General features: G+C 47.4%; 1 protein-coding gene across 1 annotated transcript in view; it reads left to right on the top strand.

Annotated features, from left to right (window-relative positions):
- The first annotated feature begins 16,262 nt into the window (after nt 1–16,262).
- LOC139272718 (metabotropic glutamate receptor 1-like) overlaps nt 16,263–17,435 on the top strand; it is a 633,444-nt gene continuing 632,271 nt past the window's right edge. The window contains exon 1 of the mRNA XM_070888814.1: nt 16,263–16,933. Within this exon, the coding sequence (XP_070744915.1) occupies nt 16,330–16,933 (604 nt within the window). The 5' untranslated portion in view covers nt 16,263–16,329. The remainder of the gene's footprint in view (nt 16,934–17,435) is intronic.

The raw sequence follows: 17,435 nt of genomic DNA, 5'->3' as shown, positions 1-17,435 counted from the left end.
CTGACTCCCATTCGCATTAAACTGAGAATGTACACAAAAGAACTGATTCCTGTAATTGGCAGTGCTACCGTAAAGGTCTCCTACGATGGAGCAGTGCACACGCTACCACTCTGGGTGGTACCGGGTGATGGCCCCACGCTGCTCGGCAGGAGCTGGCTGGGAAAGATACGCTGGAACTGGGACGACGTCCGAGCGCTCTCGTCCGTCGACGACACTTCATGTGCCCAGGTCTTAAACAAGTTCCCCTCGCTGTTCGAACCAGGCATCTGGAAATTCCAATGAGCAAAAGTGCAGATCCACCTAATTCCGGGGGCGCGACCCATCCATCACAAGGCGAGAGCAGTACCGTACATGATGAGAGAGAGGGTGGAGATCGAGCTGGACCGGCTGCAACGAGAGGGCATCATTTCGCTGATTGAATTCAACAAGTGGGCCAGTCCGATTGTTCCAGTCCTCAAGGGAGATGGCACCGTCAGAACCTGTGGTGATTACAAAGTAACTATCAATCGTTTCTCCCTGCAGGATTAATACCCACTACCAAAGGCAGACGACCTTTTTGTGACTCTGGCGGGAGGAAGAACGTTCACGAAACTGGACTTGACCTCAGCCTACATGATGCAGGAGCTGGAGGAATCATCGAAGGGCGTCATCTGCATCAACACGCACAAAGGTCTCTTCATTTACAGCAGATGCCCATTTGGGATTCGATCAGCCGCGGCGATTTTCCAGAGAAACATGGAAAGCTTACTGAAGTCGGTCCCATGCACCGTGGTCTTCCAGGACAACATCTTGGTTACAGGTCGGGACACAGTTGAGCACCTGCAGAACTTGGAGGAGGTTCTTAGTCGGCTTAACTGTGTGGGGCTCGGGTTAAAATGCTCGAAGTGCGTTTTCCTGGTGCCTGAAGTGGAGTTCCTGGGGAGAAGAATCGCGGTGGATGGCATCAGGCCCACCGTTTAGAAGATGGAGGCAATCGAGAACGCACCGAGGCCACAGAACATGATGGAGCTGCGGTCGTTTCTAGGACTCCTGAACTACTTTGGTAACTTCTTATTCGGACTCACCACACTGTTAGAACCACTGCATGTCTTACTGTGTAAAGGAGACGAATGGGTATGGGGTAAAAGCTAAAAAAATGCCTTTGTAAAAGCTAGAAAACTGTTATGCTCAAACAAATTGCTTGTGTTGTATGATCCATGTAAGCGTTTGGTACTAGCATGTGATGTGTCGTCATACAGTGTCGGGTGTGTATTGCAACAAGCTAATGAATGCGGGAAATTGCAACCGGTTGCTTATGCATCCAGAAGTCTGTCTAAGGCTGAGAGGGCCTACAGCATGATTGAAAAAGAAGCGTTAGCGTGTGTTTATGGGGTAAAGAAAATGCATCAATATCTGTTTGGGCTCAAATTTGAATTGGAAACTGACCATAAGCCACTGATATATCTGTTTTCTGAAAGTAAGGGGATAAATACGAATCCATCGGCCCACATCTAAAGATGGGCGCTCACATTGTCTGCATACAACTACGCCATCCGCCACAGGCCAGGCACAGAAAACTGCGCCGATGCTCTCAGTAGGCTGCCATTGCCCACCACGGGGGTGGAAATGGTATAGCCCGCAGATTTAGTCATGGTAATGGAAGCATTCGCGATTGAGCAATCACCCGTTACCGCCCGACAGATTAAAACCTGGACGAGCCAGGACCCATTACTGTCCTTAGTAAAAAAACTGTGCGCTTCACGGGAGCTGGTCTAGTGAACCATTAGAAATGCAGGAAGAGATAAAGTCGTACCAGCGGCGCAAAGATGAAATGTCTATACAGGCAGACTGCCTTCTGTGGAGTAATCGGGTAGTGGTCCCCAAAAAGGGCAGGGACACTTTCATTAGTGATCTCCACAGTACCCACCCAGGCATTGTAATGATGAAAGTGATAGCCAGATCCCACGTATGGTGGCCCGGTATCGATGCGGACTTAGAGTCCTGCGTGCACAAATGCAACACATGTTCACAGTTAAGCAATGCGCCCAGGGAGGCGCCGCTAAGTTTATGGTCTTGGCCCTCCAAACCGTGGTCAAGGGTCCATGTCGACTATGCAGGCCCGTTCTTGGGTAAAATGTTCCTAGTGGTCGTAGATGCGTATTCCAAATGGATTGAATGTGAGATAATGTCGGCAAGCACGTCCGCTGCCACCACTAAAGTCTGCGGGCCATATTTGCCACGCACGGCCTACCTGATATTCTTGGGAGCGACAACGGGCCGTGTTTCACCACTGCTGAGTTCAAAGAGTTCATGACCCGCAATGGGATCAAACATGTCACATCTGCCCCGTTCAAACCAGCATCCAATGGTCAGGCAGAGAGAGCAGGGCAAACAATCAAGCAGAGCTTGAAGAGGGTAACTGAAGGCTCACTGCAGACTCGCCTATCCCGAGTCCTGCTTAGTTACCGCACGAGACCCCACTCGCTCACTGGGATCCCACCTGCTGAACTGCTCATGAAAAGGGTATTTAAGACAAGGCTCTTGTTAGTCCACCCTGACCTACACGAACAAGTAGAGAGCAGGCGGCTTCAACAAAGTACATATCATGATAGCGCAAATGTGTCACGCGAAATTGAAATTAATGATCCTGTATTTATGTTGAACTATGGACAAGGTACCAAGTGGCTTCCCGGCACTGTCATAGCGAAAGAGGGGAGTAGGGTGTTTCAGATCAAACTTTCAAATGGACTCATCAACAGGAAACACTTGGAACAAACCAAACTCAGATTCACGGCCTATCCAGAGCAACCCACATTAGACCCTACCTTTTTTGAGCCCCCAACACACACACCAGTGGCAACTAACACAGTAGTTGACCACAAAGCAGAACCCATCACCCACAGCAGCCCAGCAGGACTCACCACACCAGGCTGCCCAGCAAGGCCAACAAGGCCAGCTGCACAGCAGCCCAGCGAAGGCCCAACAAATGACTCACCAAAACCAGCATTTGCACCGAGACGATCAACTAGGGAAAGGAAGGCCCCAGATCGACCCACCTTGTAAATAGTTACACTGTTGACTTTGGGGGGGGGAGTGTTGTTATATAAGTAAACCTGTAAATACCTTGTTTAACCACCAGAGGGCTCATCCCCTGGAGTGCCAAGGCATCCCACAATCCCTTGGGAGCACCTGTACTTAAGGAGGCCTCACAGGCTGGAGAGGCAATCTGGAGACCTGGAATAATAGACTGTCACATTTTACTTTGAGCTCACAGTATCTGGTCAGACTCTTTATTCATACTTAACAATGGTAGTGGTTTCTACCTCGCTACTCGCGGTCGAGGAGGGTTGCTTGCCTTCTAGGCCGGCCTGATGCTTGGGCTTGTGGCTGCCTTAGCTCAGGTGACCACACACACTGGTATCGTCTCACCTGCCTCGTCATCCTTGGTACAGTGGAGGCAGAGCAGGGGAAGCAGGGGGAGCAGAGGCAGTGGGATCTTCAGCTATGTTGTCCCAGTAAGGGCTGGGATCTTTCAGTTCGGTTTTGGAGACAGCAGCCAGCACTGTCCACCGTTGGCTGATTTGTGCCTGAAGCTGTTGGATTTTTGCTAAGCAAGGATGTGGTCTGCTTCGGGGAAGGCAATGGTTTGGCAACAGTTTAATTCCCTTAAAGTGCCCCTTGTATCTTCTAACTCCTCACTCAAACTGGTATTTTATGCTTGTAGTTTAATATTTTCTCGTCTTTGGTCCAGTTTCCTTCATGTACAATGCGCTTTGTCATGACCCTCTAGCACCCAGCGTCACTGGTTACGAAGGACTGAAATGCTTTCCTGCCAACCGTTGATTTCTTTTTGCAGCTTGTCTATCTGTTCTTTTAACTCTTTCGTTTTCTTATTTAATTGTACAGCGCACAACTATGCACCACAAGCTAACTTATCTCAGCCTATTTTCAGCTTAAGTTTGTTTTTCTGGACATTCCCAGAAAGTCTGTCAAGGATATAATCATAGTTCCCTACCTAGTCTAAGCGATGATCACGTGCGGTCGACCAAGTCTCTCTGGTTCCCAAACCGGAACCTGACAATTCCCAACTCTGTGATCCCACTTCTGACACCACTGTAAGGTTTGGATCACTGGTCATGCACAGATTACGCAAAGAGTCTTAGGAGTTATAAGACATTTTATTAAAGAGCTACAATTTTATCATAATCAGATACTACATGCAATTGAGATAGATATAGTAGACATACAACCCGTGATAGATAAGAGCGATCTACGGCCCCGGGACATTGAGGCAGAACAGTGTCTCTCAACAGATCCCCAGCTGGTGGAGGTGTTAGGCCAAAACCAGCACAGTCGGGGTCCACCTCAAAGGTTTGAGCTTGACCAAGGTGTTAGGCCGAAGCCCACATGAGATCCACCTTGAGGAAACGCTCTCCTCAGTCTGTCTGTTTCTCTCGGTTGCCCCTTTTTATATCTTATTTCGGTGGGCTGGTGGATACCTTACATTAATCATTTTTTACCCATTCAATTGTCCAATCACAGGGGAAAGGGTACCTATGAGGTCATTTTCTTCCTTATCTGTCTAAATGTCTTGTGGCCCTTTCAAGAGACAGCTTGTTTTTCTTTAAGGCTCCTTGCTAAATCCCTTCTCACCATAGCTAGGCCTTGAAGACCTGTTTTACTGTCTTGACCTTAGCCCTCTGTGTCTGCTGATCTGGCACAAGTACTTCTTTTATAAAATCATTGTTTCTTTTATAATTTGCAATTTCTTTGGATTCATTCAATCCCACTCCAGAGACTTTGAGCATGTAATCTATGCTGACACTTAAATGCAGTACTGAAGGAGTGCTCTTCTGTCTTTTAAATAAGATGTTGCTCTGAATCACCCCACTATATATTTATGTGATTGACAGCAGGACTGGCCATTCACATGATGCATTAAGACTTTCTGTTCATAAACTCAGCCCCAACTCCAATTCTGGCAACGGAAAGAACTGAAAACCCTACAAAAATTTAGTTAGAATTTGGCTCAGGGAGTAACAGTGTCAAAGGCCTTTGTAAGGTCAAAGAAGGCCATCTACAAGGGTTGGTGCTGTTCCCTGCATTTCTCTTGCAGTTGTCGCGTGGTGAAGATCATGTCCGTAGTGGACAGAATCCACACTGTGACTCCGGGAGGAGCTCCTCAGCCACAGGGAGAAGACGGTGGAGGAGGATTCTAGTGATGACCTTCCCAGTGGCTGATAACAGGGAGATTCCTCTGTAGTTGCCGCAGTCGGACTTGTCCCCTTTTTTAAAGATGGTCACGATTACTGCACCTCTGAAATCTCCCGGCATGCTCGCCTCCTTCCAGATGAGAGAGATGAGGTCATGCATTCGTGCAAATAGTGCCTCTCCACCATACTTTAATGCCTCAGCGGGGATTCCATCCGCTCCTGAAAACCTTGTTGTTCTTGAGCTGACGGATGGCCTTTTCTATCTTGTGCAGGGCTGGGGTTTTGCTGAGATGGTGGCGGGTAGCATGCTGCAGGATGGAGTCGAGGGCACTTGTGTCAAAGACAAAGTCTCAGTTAAGGTGCTATACACATGCAAATTGTTCTTGTTGCATCTAAGGCCTTCCATATCATTTCTTTGTGTTCTTTCCTATTCTATTTGATTACTGTTCTGTGCTTTTGTTGCAGTTTAGAAATACAATTAACAGCTTGTTTTATGTGCTCTCAAGTGCACGGAGCTAAATTTCCAACCACACATTGTAGCAGGAATATCTTACTGGCACCCAATATTGGTTCAGAATCAGATACTGCAGCAAGGGACACCCATTGCTTTCCAATTAAACTAACAGTTGCACATTGCAGCAAAGATATTGATTGCCAGATAGACTTTTCCTACATATGTTCTCATCATAAATATGCATTGTCTTCCAATTAGTCTTCCAGCAGTCTGTTGAAAGTCTGTTTTAGCGTACGGAAATCAATTACAGAAATAGTTTAAATATATTCTTCAGCGATGATTATGATGGATAGATAAATCTCCTGGGGTGTTGCACATGGACTCAGCAGATGGACTGGTTTAAAATGTCAGTCACTTGCTGCTGGTCACTGCTTAACAGATTGCGATCAGTGTACTCCTCTATAACTACGCAGTGCGATTGTCAAAAGTGACTCTATAGTGCAATTGTAGTATGTCACATAGGGACACACACGGACACCCATTCACACATCCACCCACACATATATATATATGCATGCGTGCAAGCACACATATGCATGCATGTACCCACCTACACGCTAGCTGATCTGACAAAGCTGACCTTGAGCTACAGTAGATTTCTAGGCTGGCCTAGATCCTTTGGCAGAACTCTACTGGATGTTGGCATGGAACAAAAATGACAGGAAGCACTGGTAGGAGAAGGAGGTTTTGACAGAGATGCAGTGGAGATGCTGCTGGATGCAGTGGACAGGGGTCCAGCAGCACACAGGTAGGCGTAAACAGTGGTGCATAGAGCCTGGCAGGAGTTGGCAGACAGAGTGAATACCACCAGCACAGTACCAATGTCATGGGTTCAGCCTGCAACAAAAAATTCAACAACTCCATCCTGAGGGGCATCATAGGCGGGGGCCACAACCTCTTCATTCTGCTGTGCGCCAACTGATACTCACATCACCAGGGCGTGTCCAAGATTCATTTTAATATGAATGAGAGGCATCCCAGGGTTTCTCCATCTTCATTTCAATATGTATTAGGGGTGTTCTGGTTTATAAAGGAAACTGCAACATTTTATAAACTTTGATACAGGTCTTCCAACTTCACCATATATCTTCTAACAAGGGCAGATATACAATATCAACAATTGTACAATATCATACATTTGTCTGTTACATCACACTTCCTGTGTCACATGCTGGTCACACTTTTTGACTGACTTAAATAAAAAAGACAACAAATTGGAATACTGCAACTATGAGAAGTAATGAAAATCTAATAAATTTAAAAATGTCATGCCAAGTTTCAGAGAAAGAGGATATATCTCAGAGACAGACAATGGCAGAAACTGAGAGAGACAAAGGATGGTGATTAGACACTTGTGCTTTTAAAAAATATATATTTAGAATTGTAAAACAATCATTGAAACATTTAAATATGCAACGGTCTTAGCTATACCCAGAACACACTATCACGTAGCCATATCATTTATAAATAAAAAAGACATAAGCAACTGAAAAATTTTAAAAGGTTTCATTTTTATGCATTAAGCTATAAATTAAAGTTGTGCGTTGTCCTGTTTGGGAACAACATATTTTCTGTTCATTATATTATAGAATCATCTTAGGCAGGCTATTCAGCCCTTCGTGCCTATGCCGGCTCTTCAAAATATCTATCCTATTAGTCCCATGCACCCACTCTTTCCCCATAGCCATGCAATATTTTTCCTTTTCATGGAATTATAGAATGATAAAATGATACAGCACAGAAGGAGGCCATTCATCCCATTGTATTGTGCCAGCTATTTGAAAGAACTATCAATTATCCCCATTCCCGTGCTCTTTGCCTATAGCCCTGCAAATGTTTCCCTTACCGGTACTTATCCAATTCCCTTTTGAAAATTGAATCTGCTTCCATCACCCTTATAACTTACTGTATCATTTTTTTTCGACACATCGCCTCTGATTCTTTTGCCAATGACCTTAAATCTGTGACCTCTGGTTACCAACACTTTTGCCACTTCTTACTTCTTACATCAAAACGCTGCATGATTTTGAATGCCTCTATTAAATCTCCCCTTAACCTTCTCTGCTCTCAGGAGAACAATCCCAGTTTCTTCAGTCTCTCCACATAACTGAAGTCCCGCATCCTTGGTCCCATTCTGGTCAATCTATTCTGCACCCTCTCCAAGGCCTTGACATCCTTCCTAAAGTGAGGTGCCCAGAATTGAACGCAATACTACAGCTGAGGCCTAAGCATTGATTGATAAAGGTTTTGTATAACTTCCTTGCTTTTGTACTCTAAAGGGTCGATTTTCAGCAGCTCAACACCCGCTGCTGCCGAAGTTCCGCCGGAAATGGCCGTTTTCTGGGCGATTCCTCTGGAACCGTCCATCTCCCGTCAAGGATCCACCCGGTGGAAGATTGTTGGGGAAGGGTTCCACCCACATCACAATGTCCCGCCTGCCCAGGCCGGATGTCAGATAATCGCCATTTTGATCACTTTTGCTGCACTCCCTCTGACCTGCCGCCCGCCAAAAGAACCGCTCTGGGTGGCAGTGGGCAACAATCGCACTACGGGCGGGAGACAGCAGTGTGAGCAGCTTGAATCAGGAGAGAGGCAGCTCTATTTCAGCATCAATCAGGAGGGCGGGAAGGAGGGAGGGTGGGAGCAGTGTGAGCGGCGTCAATCGGGAGGGAGGGAGGCAGCAGTGTGAGCGGGCAGCAATCACACATCGGCTGGGAGCAGGGGAGGGAGAGGTGGAGGCATTGGGGCAGCTCTGGCACATTGGCTGGGAGGAAATGCTGGTGGCCATCACTTCAAGGCAGCCAGTTGAATTCTGCACCATATCAGTGGGACTGCTGGAAAGAAGTTAGGTCAATGTTACATTATTTTCTTGCTGATGGTGATGTTTAAATTGGATGTGCTAAAACCAACTGAAATGTGTGTAAGCTAATGGAGGCTTTTTTGTTGCACCTTGTTGAAAGTCCTTCATTGAGGAGGCCAATGGCAAAGAGAAAATTATTATGAGTGACTGACAAGTGTTCAGCATCTCACATGTTGTACATCCAAGCTGATTTATTAATTGTCTCGCACAATGTACTGCAATGTAACTGATAGACCATGTCATCTCAAGGGTGGCACTCCTCCAGCTTTGGCCTTGCTAAAAGAGGGTTGAAGTGCAAGCCTTACGGTCTGCCCTGCAACTTGATAAACTAGAGTAATTGAATGGCAGCCTTCCTGCATTCATTGTCATCTTGTGATGGCCTGATGACAGGACCCATTATACACTGCAGTCAGACGTGGATGGGAAGATATTCCTGATGAAGCAGATGACCTGAGGGACAGATGTGTGGTTGGTGCAACGCACCACACATGCGTTAAAATGACACATGCACCAACAGAGGGTCAACAATGTGAACGTATTTACAAGTGCGCAATGACAAACGTTACATAATATTATCACATATACGTACATTTAGACGAGGAAGCAACACCCATCCCTCTACGCGGCACCACCACCTCTCTTCCCGTCCCCTTGCAGTGACGCCCGCTTTGCTCTTCCTCCCCACGCCTACATGATGGAGTGGCCCTCCCTTGCCCCTCACTGCCTCTGGTTCAGGAGGTTGTGCAGGAGGGCAGCGCGATGTGTGTAGACATGTGCGTCTTGGTGACAATGTAGGGCACGGGACCGAAGGCGCCGGGATCTCCTGCTGCTCCCCTTCTGTCTGCTTTGAGGGTGTGGGGTTGGGGGCTTGCACCACGTGTGCGGAAGCCATCACCTGCCTCATGGCCTCGACGCTTTCTGATGGGTGCACCAACACTGTGAGGACGCGCTCCATCCTTTCATCGTGCTGCTGAATGATTGTGGCGATGCTGGCAGCTATCCCAGCCATGGTTTGCTGCATCTCGCCACCTACCTCCACACTGGTAGTTGATAGCTGCACCATCTGGCTCAATAGAGCAAGCCGTGTTGCATCCGCAGGCGGTTGCTCGATGCTGCTGGGTGCTGGGGCCTTGCTTCCCTTTGTGCCACGGACTCTGCGCTTGCTTGAGTGGAGTCTGTAGGAGACCCCAGGAAATCTGAGCCCGACACTGAGGTTCTGCAGACACTTGGATGACATAGCAGGGGGCTCATGTTAGCGATTCCGGATCACCCAGGTGAAGGGGCACAAATATAGGCCCTTCTCCCTCTTCTCTCTCCTCTTCTTCCCAGACCTGGGTGGCGGAGGTGGGAGCGGTGGACATGGGTGATGTGGGCTGGGGTGCAGGAAGGATCCGGTGTCCTTGGGTGTGGAGAACGTCGGGGTGGGAGATGCTGGGGTGTGAAGGCATCTGTGAATGCCAGAGGTCGATGGCCTCTCCAGATCCGTGCTGTCCGAGTCAGCATCTGCAAGTAGAGGACAAAATTTCAGTTTGTAGTGGGGGCGGGGTGCTGGTGCTGGTGAAAGTGAGACGTGAGCCATGCCATCTCACATTATGCCAGCAAGGAGTCCCATCCCTATATGTCCACACCAATAATGGGCAACAAATTCTGCGTTCAACGGCGAGAGCCTTATCATTGCAAATACTTTCATGCCATGACTGTCGCTGACACCAGAGATGAGTGTAGCCTTACCCCGCGGTAGCACCGGATCTGCAGAAACGTTTGTGGTTGGAATGTGGCGATGTCCCACCAATGCCAACGCACGCTCCTCCAGCCTGGTCAATTCCACCACATCTTGTGGGCCCCATCCGGTCGCACGCAGGCTTGCCTGTTTGGCTGCTTGTTTTCTCTGCACAAAGGAACGTTGGAGCCTTTACCCCCTTTGCTCATGCCCCCCACATACACTCCCCCACACACACACACACACACACACACACACATCACGTGCACAACCTTTTTGGCCTTGGACAGGAGAGGCCGAATAAATTTGTGCTCACTGTTCCACCGTTTGCGGCATTGGTCCCCATTCCACTCCACGTTGCCCATTGCACTGACCTATGTTCATCCAAAGATGTCGGTATTGGGCTGGTGGAGGCTTGCCACGCCCATCCCGGGTGAATTTGCCGTACCTGCACTCCACCTCTGTCACTAGCTCCTCCAACTCCTGCTCATTGAACCATGGAGCTCTCGGCTTGGTTCTCGCAGTCTTCATTAATGCTTTCTGGCCACCCATCCTCTATGATGAGAGGAATGGCTGCTGAACAGTCTGGTTATAAATTTGTCACACTGCCCCCTCTGCAACTCAGACTGGCCCCTCTCCAATGCCACCTCTGCTCTCTAACCTCCAACTCTCTCCTCTCTCTCTCTCCTCTCTCTCTCCTCTCTTCTCTCCCTCAATCTCTCTCCTCTCTCGCTCCTCTCTCTCTCCTCTCTCCTCTCTCTCTCCTCTCCTCTCTCTCTCCTCTCTTCTCTCCCTCTCTCTCTCTTCTCTCTCCTCTCTCTCTCCTCGCCTCTCTCTCTCCTCTCTTCTCTCCCTCTCTCTCTCTCCTCTCTCTCTCCTCTCTCTCTCCTCTCTCCTCTCTCTCTCCCCTCCTCTCTCTCTCCTCTCTTTTCTGTATTCTCTCCCTCTCCTCTCCTCTACTCACTTCTCTCTCCTCTCCTCTCTCCTCTCTTCTTCTTTTCTCTGTAGCCTCTGCTCTCTTCTCTGTCTCCTGTCTCGTGTCTCGTGTCTCTCTCTTCTCTCTTCTCCTCTCCTCTCCTCTTCTCTCCTCTCCCCTCGCAGGTGAAATTGAGTGGTGTCCTTTTATGGCCCTGAGCACTTACTCAATTAGTGTGCAAGGGCCACAAAAGGACTACAACAGGCTACACAGAACTACAATTAAAAAATCGCCTAAATCCCATGCATGCGCAGTGGAGGCCCTCCGAACAAACCCGAGTGGAGAGGCCTCCACCTGACGCATTCTGATGATGCTTGCCGCCGAGTCCCGCTCCTGCCCTCTCCCACGCACTGCCGCCCACACAATGGCCAAAGTGGCTCCCGACGGGACCTGGCGGCAGCGGGCGCCAAAAACGGATCTCCCGCCCGGTGGCCGCCAAGAAATGGGCGGGAATGAATTTTGGGCCCTAGGTCTCTATTAATAAATCCAAGGATCCTGATTGTCTTCTGAACTGTCGTTTCAACTTGTCCTGCCACCTTCACCCCAAGTATACCACTAGTCTCGCTGTTCCTGCTCCCCCTTTAAAATTGTACCATTTAGTTTATATTGCTTTTCCTCAATCTTCTTACCAAAATGAATGGCTTCACATTTCTCTGCATTAAATTTCATCTGCCATGTGTCTGCCCATTTCACGAGTCTGTCTGTGTCCTCCCGGAGTCTATATAAAAAGGAAATGAGTGGCTAAAGTAAATGTTGCTCCCCTAGAGGATGAGACTGGGGAATTAATAATAGGGAACATGGAAATGGCAGAGACTTTGAACAAATATTTTGTATTGGTCTTCATGGTAGAAGACACTAAAAACATCCCAATAGTGGATAATCAAGGGACTATAGGGAGGGAGGAACTTAATACAATCACTATCACTAAAGAAGTAGTACTCGGTAAAATAATGGGACTAAATGCGGACAAGTCCCCTGGACCTAATGGCTTGCATCCTAGAGTCTTAAAATAAGTGGCTGCAGAGATAGTGTAATTGGTTGTAATCTACCAAAATTCGCTGGATTCTGGGGAGGTCCCAGCGGATTGGAAAACCGCAAATGTTTAAAAAAAGAGGCAGACAGAAAGCAGGAAACTATAGACCAGTTCGCCTAACATCTGTTGTTGGGAAAATGCTCGAGTCCATTATTAAGGAAACAGTAGCAGCACATTTGGAAAAACATAATTCAATCAAGCAGTGTCAGCGTGGATTTATGAAAGGCAAATCATGTTTGACAAATTTACTGGAGTTCTTTGAGGATGTAATGGGCAGGGTGGATAAGGCGGAACCAGTGGATGTGGTGTATTTGGATTTCCAGAAGGCATTCGATAAGGTGCCACATAAAAGGTTACTGCACAAGATAAAATTTCACAATATATTAGCATGGATAGAGGATTGGCTAACTAACAGAAAACAGAAAGTTGGGATAAATGGGTCATTTTCCGGTTGGCAAACAGTAACTAGTGGGGTGCTGCAGGGATCGGTGCTGGGGCCTCAACTATTTACAATCTATATTAATAACTTGGATGAAGAGACTGACTGTAATGTAGCCAAGTTTGCTGGTGGGAGAACAAATTGTGAGGAGGATACAAGAAAGGGATATAGACAGGCTAAGTGAGTGGGCAAAACTTTGACAGATGGGGTATAATGTGGGAAAGTGTGAGGTTATCCACTTTAGCAGAACAAATAGAAAAGCAAACTATTATTTAAATGGAGAAAAATTGCTAAATGTTGCAGTACAGAGGGACCTGGGGCTCCTTGTGCATGAAACACAAAAAGTTAATATGCAGGTACAGCAAGTAATCAGGAAGGCAAATGGAATGTTGGCCTTTATTGCAAGGGGAATGGAATATAAAAACAGAGAAGTCCTACTACAACTGTACAGGATATTTGTGAGTCCACACCTAGAGTACTGCATACAGTTTTGGTCTCCATATTTAAGGAAGGATATATTTGTATTGGAGGCTGTTCAGAAAAGGTTGACTAGGTTTTTCCAGAGATGAAGGGGTTGACTTATGAAGATAGGTTGAGTAGGTTTGGCCTATACTCATTGGAGTTCAGAAGAATGAGAGGTGATCTTATCGAAACATATAAGATAATTAGGGAGCTCGACAAGGTAGATGCAGAGAGAATATTTCCACTCATAGGGGAAACTAAAACTAGGGGGCATAGTCTCAGAATAAGGGATTACCCATTTAAAATTGAGATGAGGAGGAATTTATTTTCTCAGGGGGTTGTAAATCTGCGGAATTCTCTGCTCCAGAGACATGTGGAGGTTCGGTCATTTAAGACGGAGATAGACAGATTTTTGAGCGATAAGGGAATAAAGGGTTATGGGGAGTGGGCAGGGAAGTGGAGCTGAGTCCCTGATCAGATCAGCCATGATATTATTAAATGGCGGAGCAGGATTGAGGGGCCAAATGGCCTACTCATGCTCCTATTTCTTATGTTCTTATTACTATCATCCTCACTGTTCACTACATTTCCATGTTTCGTGTCATCTGCAAACTTTGAATTTATATCCTGTCCACCCAAGTCTAAGTCATGAATATATATCAAAAAGAGTAGTGTTCTCTGGTTACTGACCCTTCTGCCAGTGGAAACAATTTCTCCCTGTCTACTCCTTCAAAACCCTTCATAATTTTGAACATTTCTATGAAATTTCCCCTTAACCTTCTCTGTTCTAACGAGAACAATTCCAGCTTCTCCAGTCTCTCCACATAACTGAAGTCCTTCAACCCTTATGCCATTATAGTAAATCTCCTCTGCACCCTCTCCAAGGCCTTGACATCTTTCCTCGAGTGCGGTGCCCAGAATTGGACACAATACTCCAGCTAGGGCCTAACCCATGATTTATAAAGGCTTAGAATGATTATTAGGATGTAGATTAGGAGCTTCCTTTTGTTGTGTCTATCTTATTCTGTTAGTTGTGCCTCCTGGAGAATCCTTGCAGAATTGTTTTTCTGTTGATGACACAGTGGTCAAACAAAATAGGCATTAAGACTTCTTGGCACCCCACTTTGGACATTATGTGAGGTCTACCCTACTGAATTATGGTCACATTGAGAAACTAGGATATTTCCAGCCTTTGGGAATGGTTGCTATGAGATACCAAGTATTTAATATTGAGGTTGTATTTTTTATATCAGATTGGCCCTGCGCCATTCTATTTACTTGGTGTAAAGCAACATTTCCCAGTGAAAGTTTGCAGAAAGATTACTTTAGGGGCGAAAGTTTCCATTTGTGCAGATCACAGACCTGTTATTTTTTAAATGAAAATCTTTAGGATTTCGCCCGAGAGTGGGGCTCTTTCTGGTACATGGGGTTCTGCTGTGAGCGGCCTCTCGACTTTTGGCTGTGTGCAATTCATTAACAGGCAGCAGCCGAACATTGATGGGGAGATGTCCTGATTTCAGCTCTGTAGTAAAATGGAGCGGCGGGCAGAGGGCAGGAGTGTGCAGGCGAAGCGGCTTCATGCGATAGACCTGCCCTATTGCGAATGAGAGTAGAGAGAAGGCAGGATCCGCCTGGTTCACAAGGCGTGTGATCATTGCATTGATCGCAGGTAAGTCTTTCATTTCACTTGCTGATTCTGATTTGTTTGGAATGGAGAATTTGTCTGTGAAACAAATACTCTGCTGGCTAACCCGAGCCAAAGCATCGACATTGCCCCGCTTCTCTTGTAGAAACACAGGAATTCCTTCTGTTGTTGGCTTGTTCTTATCTTGTGCGCGCTGAGTAGCGCCAGCAAGTCCCCTCGATGTGTTTCTGTGCAACACATTAGAGGCTCACCAGCCGCGCCTGCGACTTGAACTATTCCCAGCAACCTGTACAAAGCCCAGTGTTGGACGTGATCCTCCTGGCGTGAGACCATTTGAAGAAGCCATCGTGAACTTTGTTGAGGAGTTGGCTGACGCCTGGATCTAGCTGGCAGAGTTGGAATGGCTTTGCGCTGACCTTGGTGCTGAATCTATCCCTGCCACGGGAAGGTGTCTGGTAAATAACCAAGTATTATATATAGTCCGGCCGCGAGTCTACATCTATCGATTAATACGATGCAGAAAAGTGTAGCTAGCGGAGCCGTGGATTCAAGAGGGGGAAACTGAGCTTCAAAACTGCGTGTTAAATCTAAATTCAGCAAATACAGATCCTTTGGCAGGTCTGCTGAAGGGACTTGTGATGAGAACCTAGATCTTAACGGTATCTTAGTGTAACTAGGCTACAGTGCGCGATTTTGCCCAATGTTCTATTCATGTAGATGTGTTTTGGAATTATACCAGTTATAAGGCGTATGTTACCACCATCTGAACGAACCTTGGATAAATGTTCCTGCACTTCTCCCTTGATTTTAGTACAATAAAGTGTTCCTGATTATAAAATATGCCCATTTGATACAATTGATAGATCTGAATGCAGCTTGAAAATAAATGCGCGGATAATTGTGACGTGCTGCTGGGAATCTGACCTGGCCACATTGTGATGTGTTTCTGGTGAATGCTGGGCTGCCCCCTGGTGAAGCCAGTCTGTTGCAAGGTGTGTCAGCTCAGATGCCTTCAATGTGTGTCCGGAGCCGAACTCTCATTCGTTCCTGTTTAATTGTTAACCTGATTTACACCTTGCACAAGTTTGATGAGACGATTCTCAAGAACTTGCCTTGACTTTTTGCACACAGTTTTTTTTTGCTTTGCATCAAGGTCATTCGGACACCAGAATTATAATTCTGGGTAAAATCGCGGTCCCCACTCAAGCAGCACTGCTGTGAGCTGGGTCCAGTCCAGTCAGGTGTGTCTTTAGTCCTGTTCTGACTATTTGATGATTTTTCCTTTTCCAGGTATGTTTGGTGCGCCTGAATGACCTTTCCAAGTCGTAAAGCCGTCGTCTTGATTTGTGTGGTGAGAGGATGGCCAAAACGAGCAAGCTGGGCAGCCGCAAGCCTGCTGGCATTGAGATTGTGACCCTCTGGCTGATCTTCATCCCAGTGATTCTCAGCGTCCGAGAGCATGAGGCCGGGAAGAGAGTCCTGCTGTCCATGAACTCGGCTCAACGCTCGGTGGCTCGGAAGGATGGCGATGTGATCATTGGGGCTCTCTTCTCGGTGCACCACCAGCCCCCGGCCGCCAAGGTGCCCGAGAGAAAGTGTGGCGAGGTCCGAGAGCAGTACGGGATTCAGCGGGTGGAGGCTATGTTCCATACTCTGGACAAAATCAACGCCAACCGCGACCTGCTGCCCAACATCACTCTGGGCTGCGAGATCAGAGACTCCTGCTGGCACTCGTCGGTGGCCCTCGAGCAGAGTATCGAGTTCATCCGAGACTCGCTCATCTCAATGCGCAACGAGAGGGATGGACTGACCCAGTGTCTCGAAGGGCCAGTGGCCGGGTCAAAAGCCAAGACCCCCATCGCTGGGGTCATTGGGCCAGGCTCCAGTTCTGTGGCCATCCAGGTACAGAACCTCCTGCAGCTCTTCAACATCCCCCAGATCGCCTACTCGGCCACAAGCATCGACCTGAGCGACAAGACACTGTTCCAGTACTTCCTCCGGGTTGTCCCTTCAGATACCCTCCAGGCCAGGGCCATGCTGGATATTGTGCAGAGGTACAATTGGACCTACGTATCTGCCGTTCACACTGAAGGTAAAGCGGAGTCAAGTTCTGTATTTAGTTGCTCGCTTGTACTCTAGTTTCTGTACAACTGTAAGTGTCTCGCACTGTATCATGCAGAAACTGGAAGCATACCTGGTGATAGGACGGCGCATTGAATTCTGGCACATTTGCGAGGCATTCTCGCATTTCCGGGGCTCAGCAGAAAGCAAACTAGAAACGTTTTGTTTGTTGATTGTGTTGGGGAAAGAACTCACTTCCTCATCAACTCCGCTATCGTTAACATTGTAAGTGGTGTATTTGGCGGATTGTAGTTCTGTGCGTGCAGCCTCACACATTCCACTTCCCCTAACCAGACAATGGTGCAGAGCCAGCAGTATAACTGGGCGCTGTCGGCGTGCACCTGTTACCGCCTGCGCAGCATATCGGAGCCTTTCAGCTTTTTAAGTATCATCCTGGTTCAAAATTAACTCGCTCGCCTTGAATCAGAAGGCCGTGGGATTTAACGTGTAATCTAGACTGTCACTTCAATGTG

The sequence above is a fragment of the Pristiophorus japonicus genome, chromosome 9 (assembly GCF_044704955.1).
Source record: "Pristiophorus japonicus isolate sPriJap1 chromosome 9, sPriJap1.hap1, whole genome shotgun sequence".
Lineage (NCBI taxonomy): Eukaryota > Metazoa > Chordata > Chondrichthyes > Pristiophoridae > Pristiophorus > Pristiophorus japonicus.
This window is presented reverse-complemented; position numbering and strand designations above follow the sequence as displayed.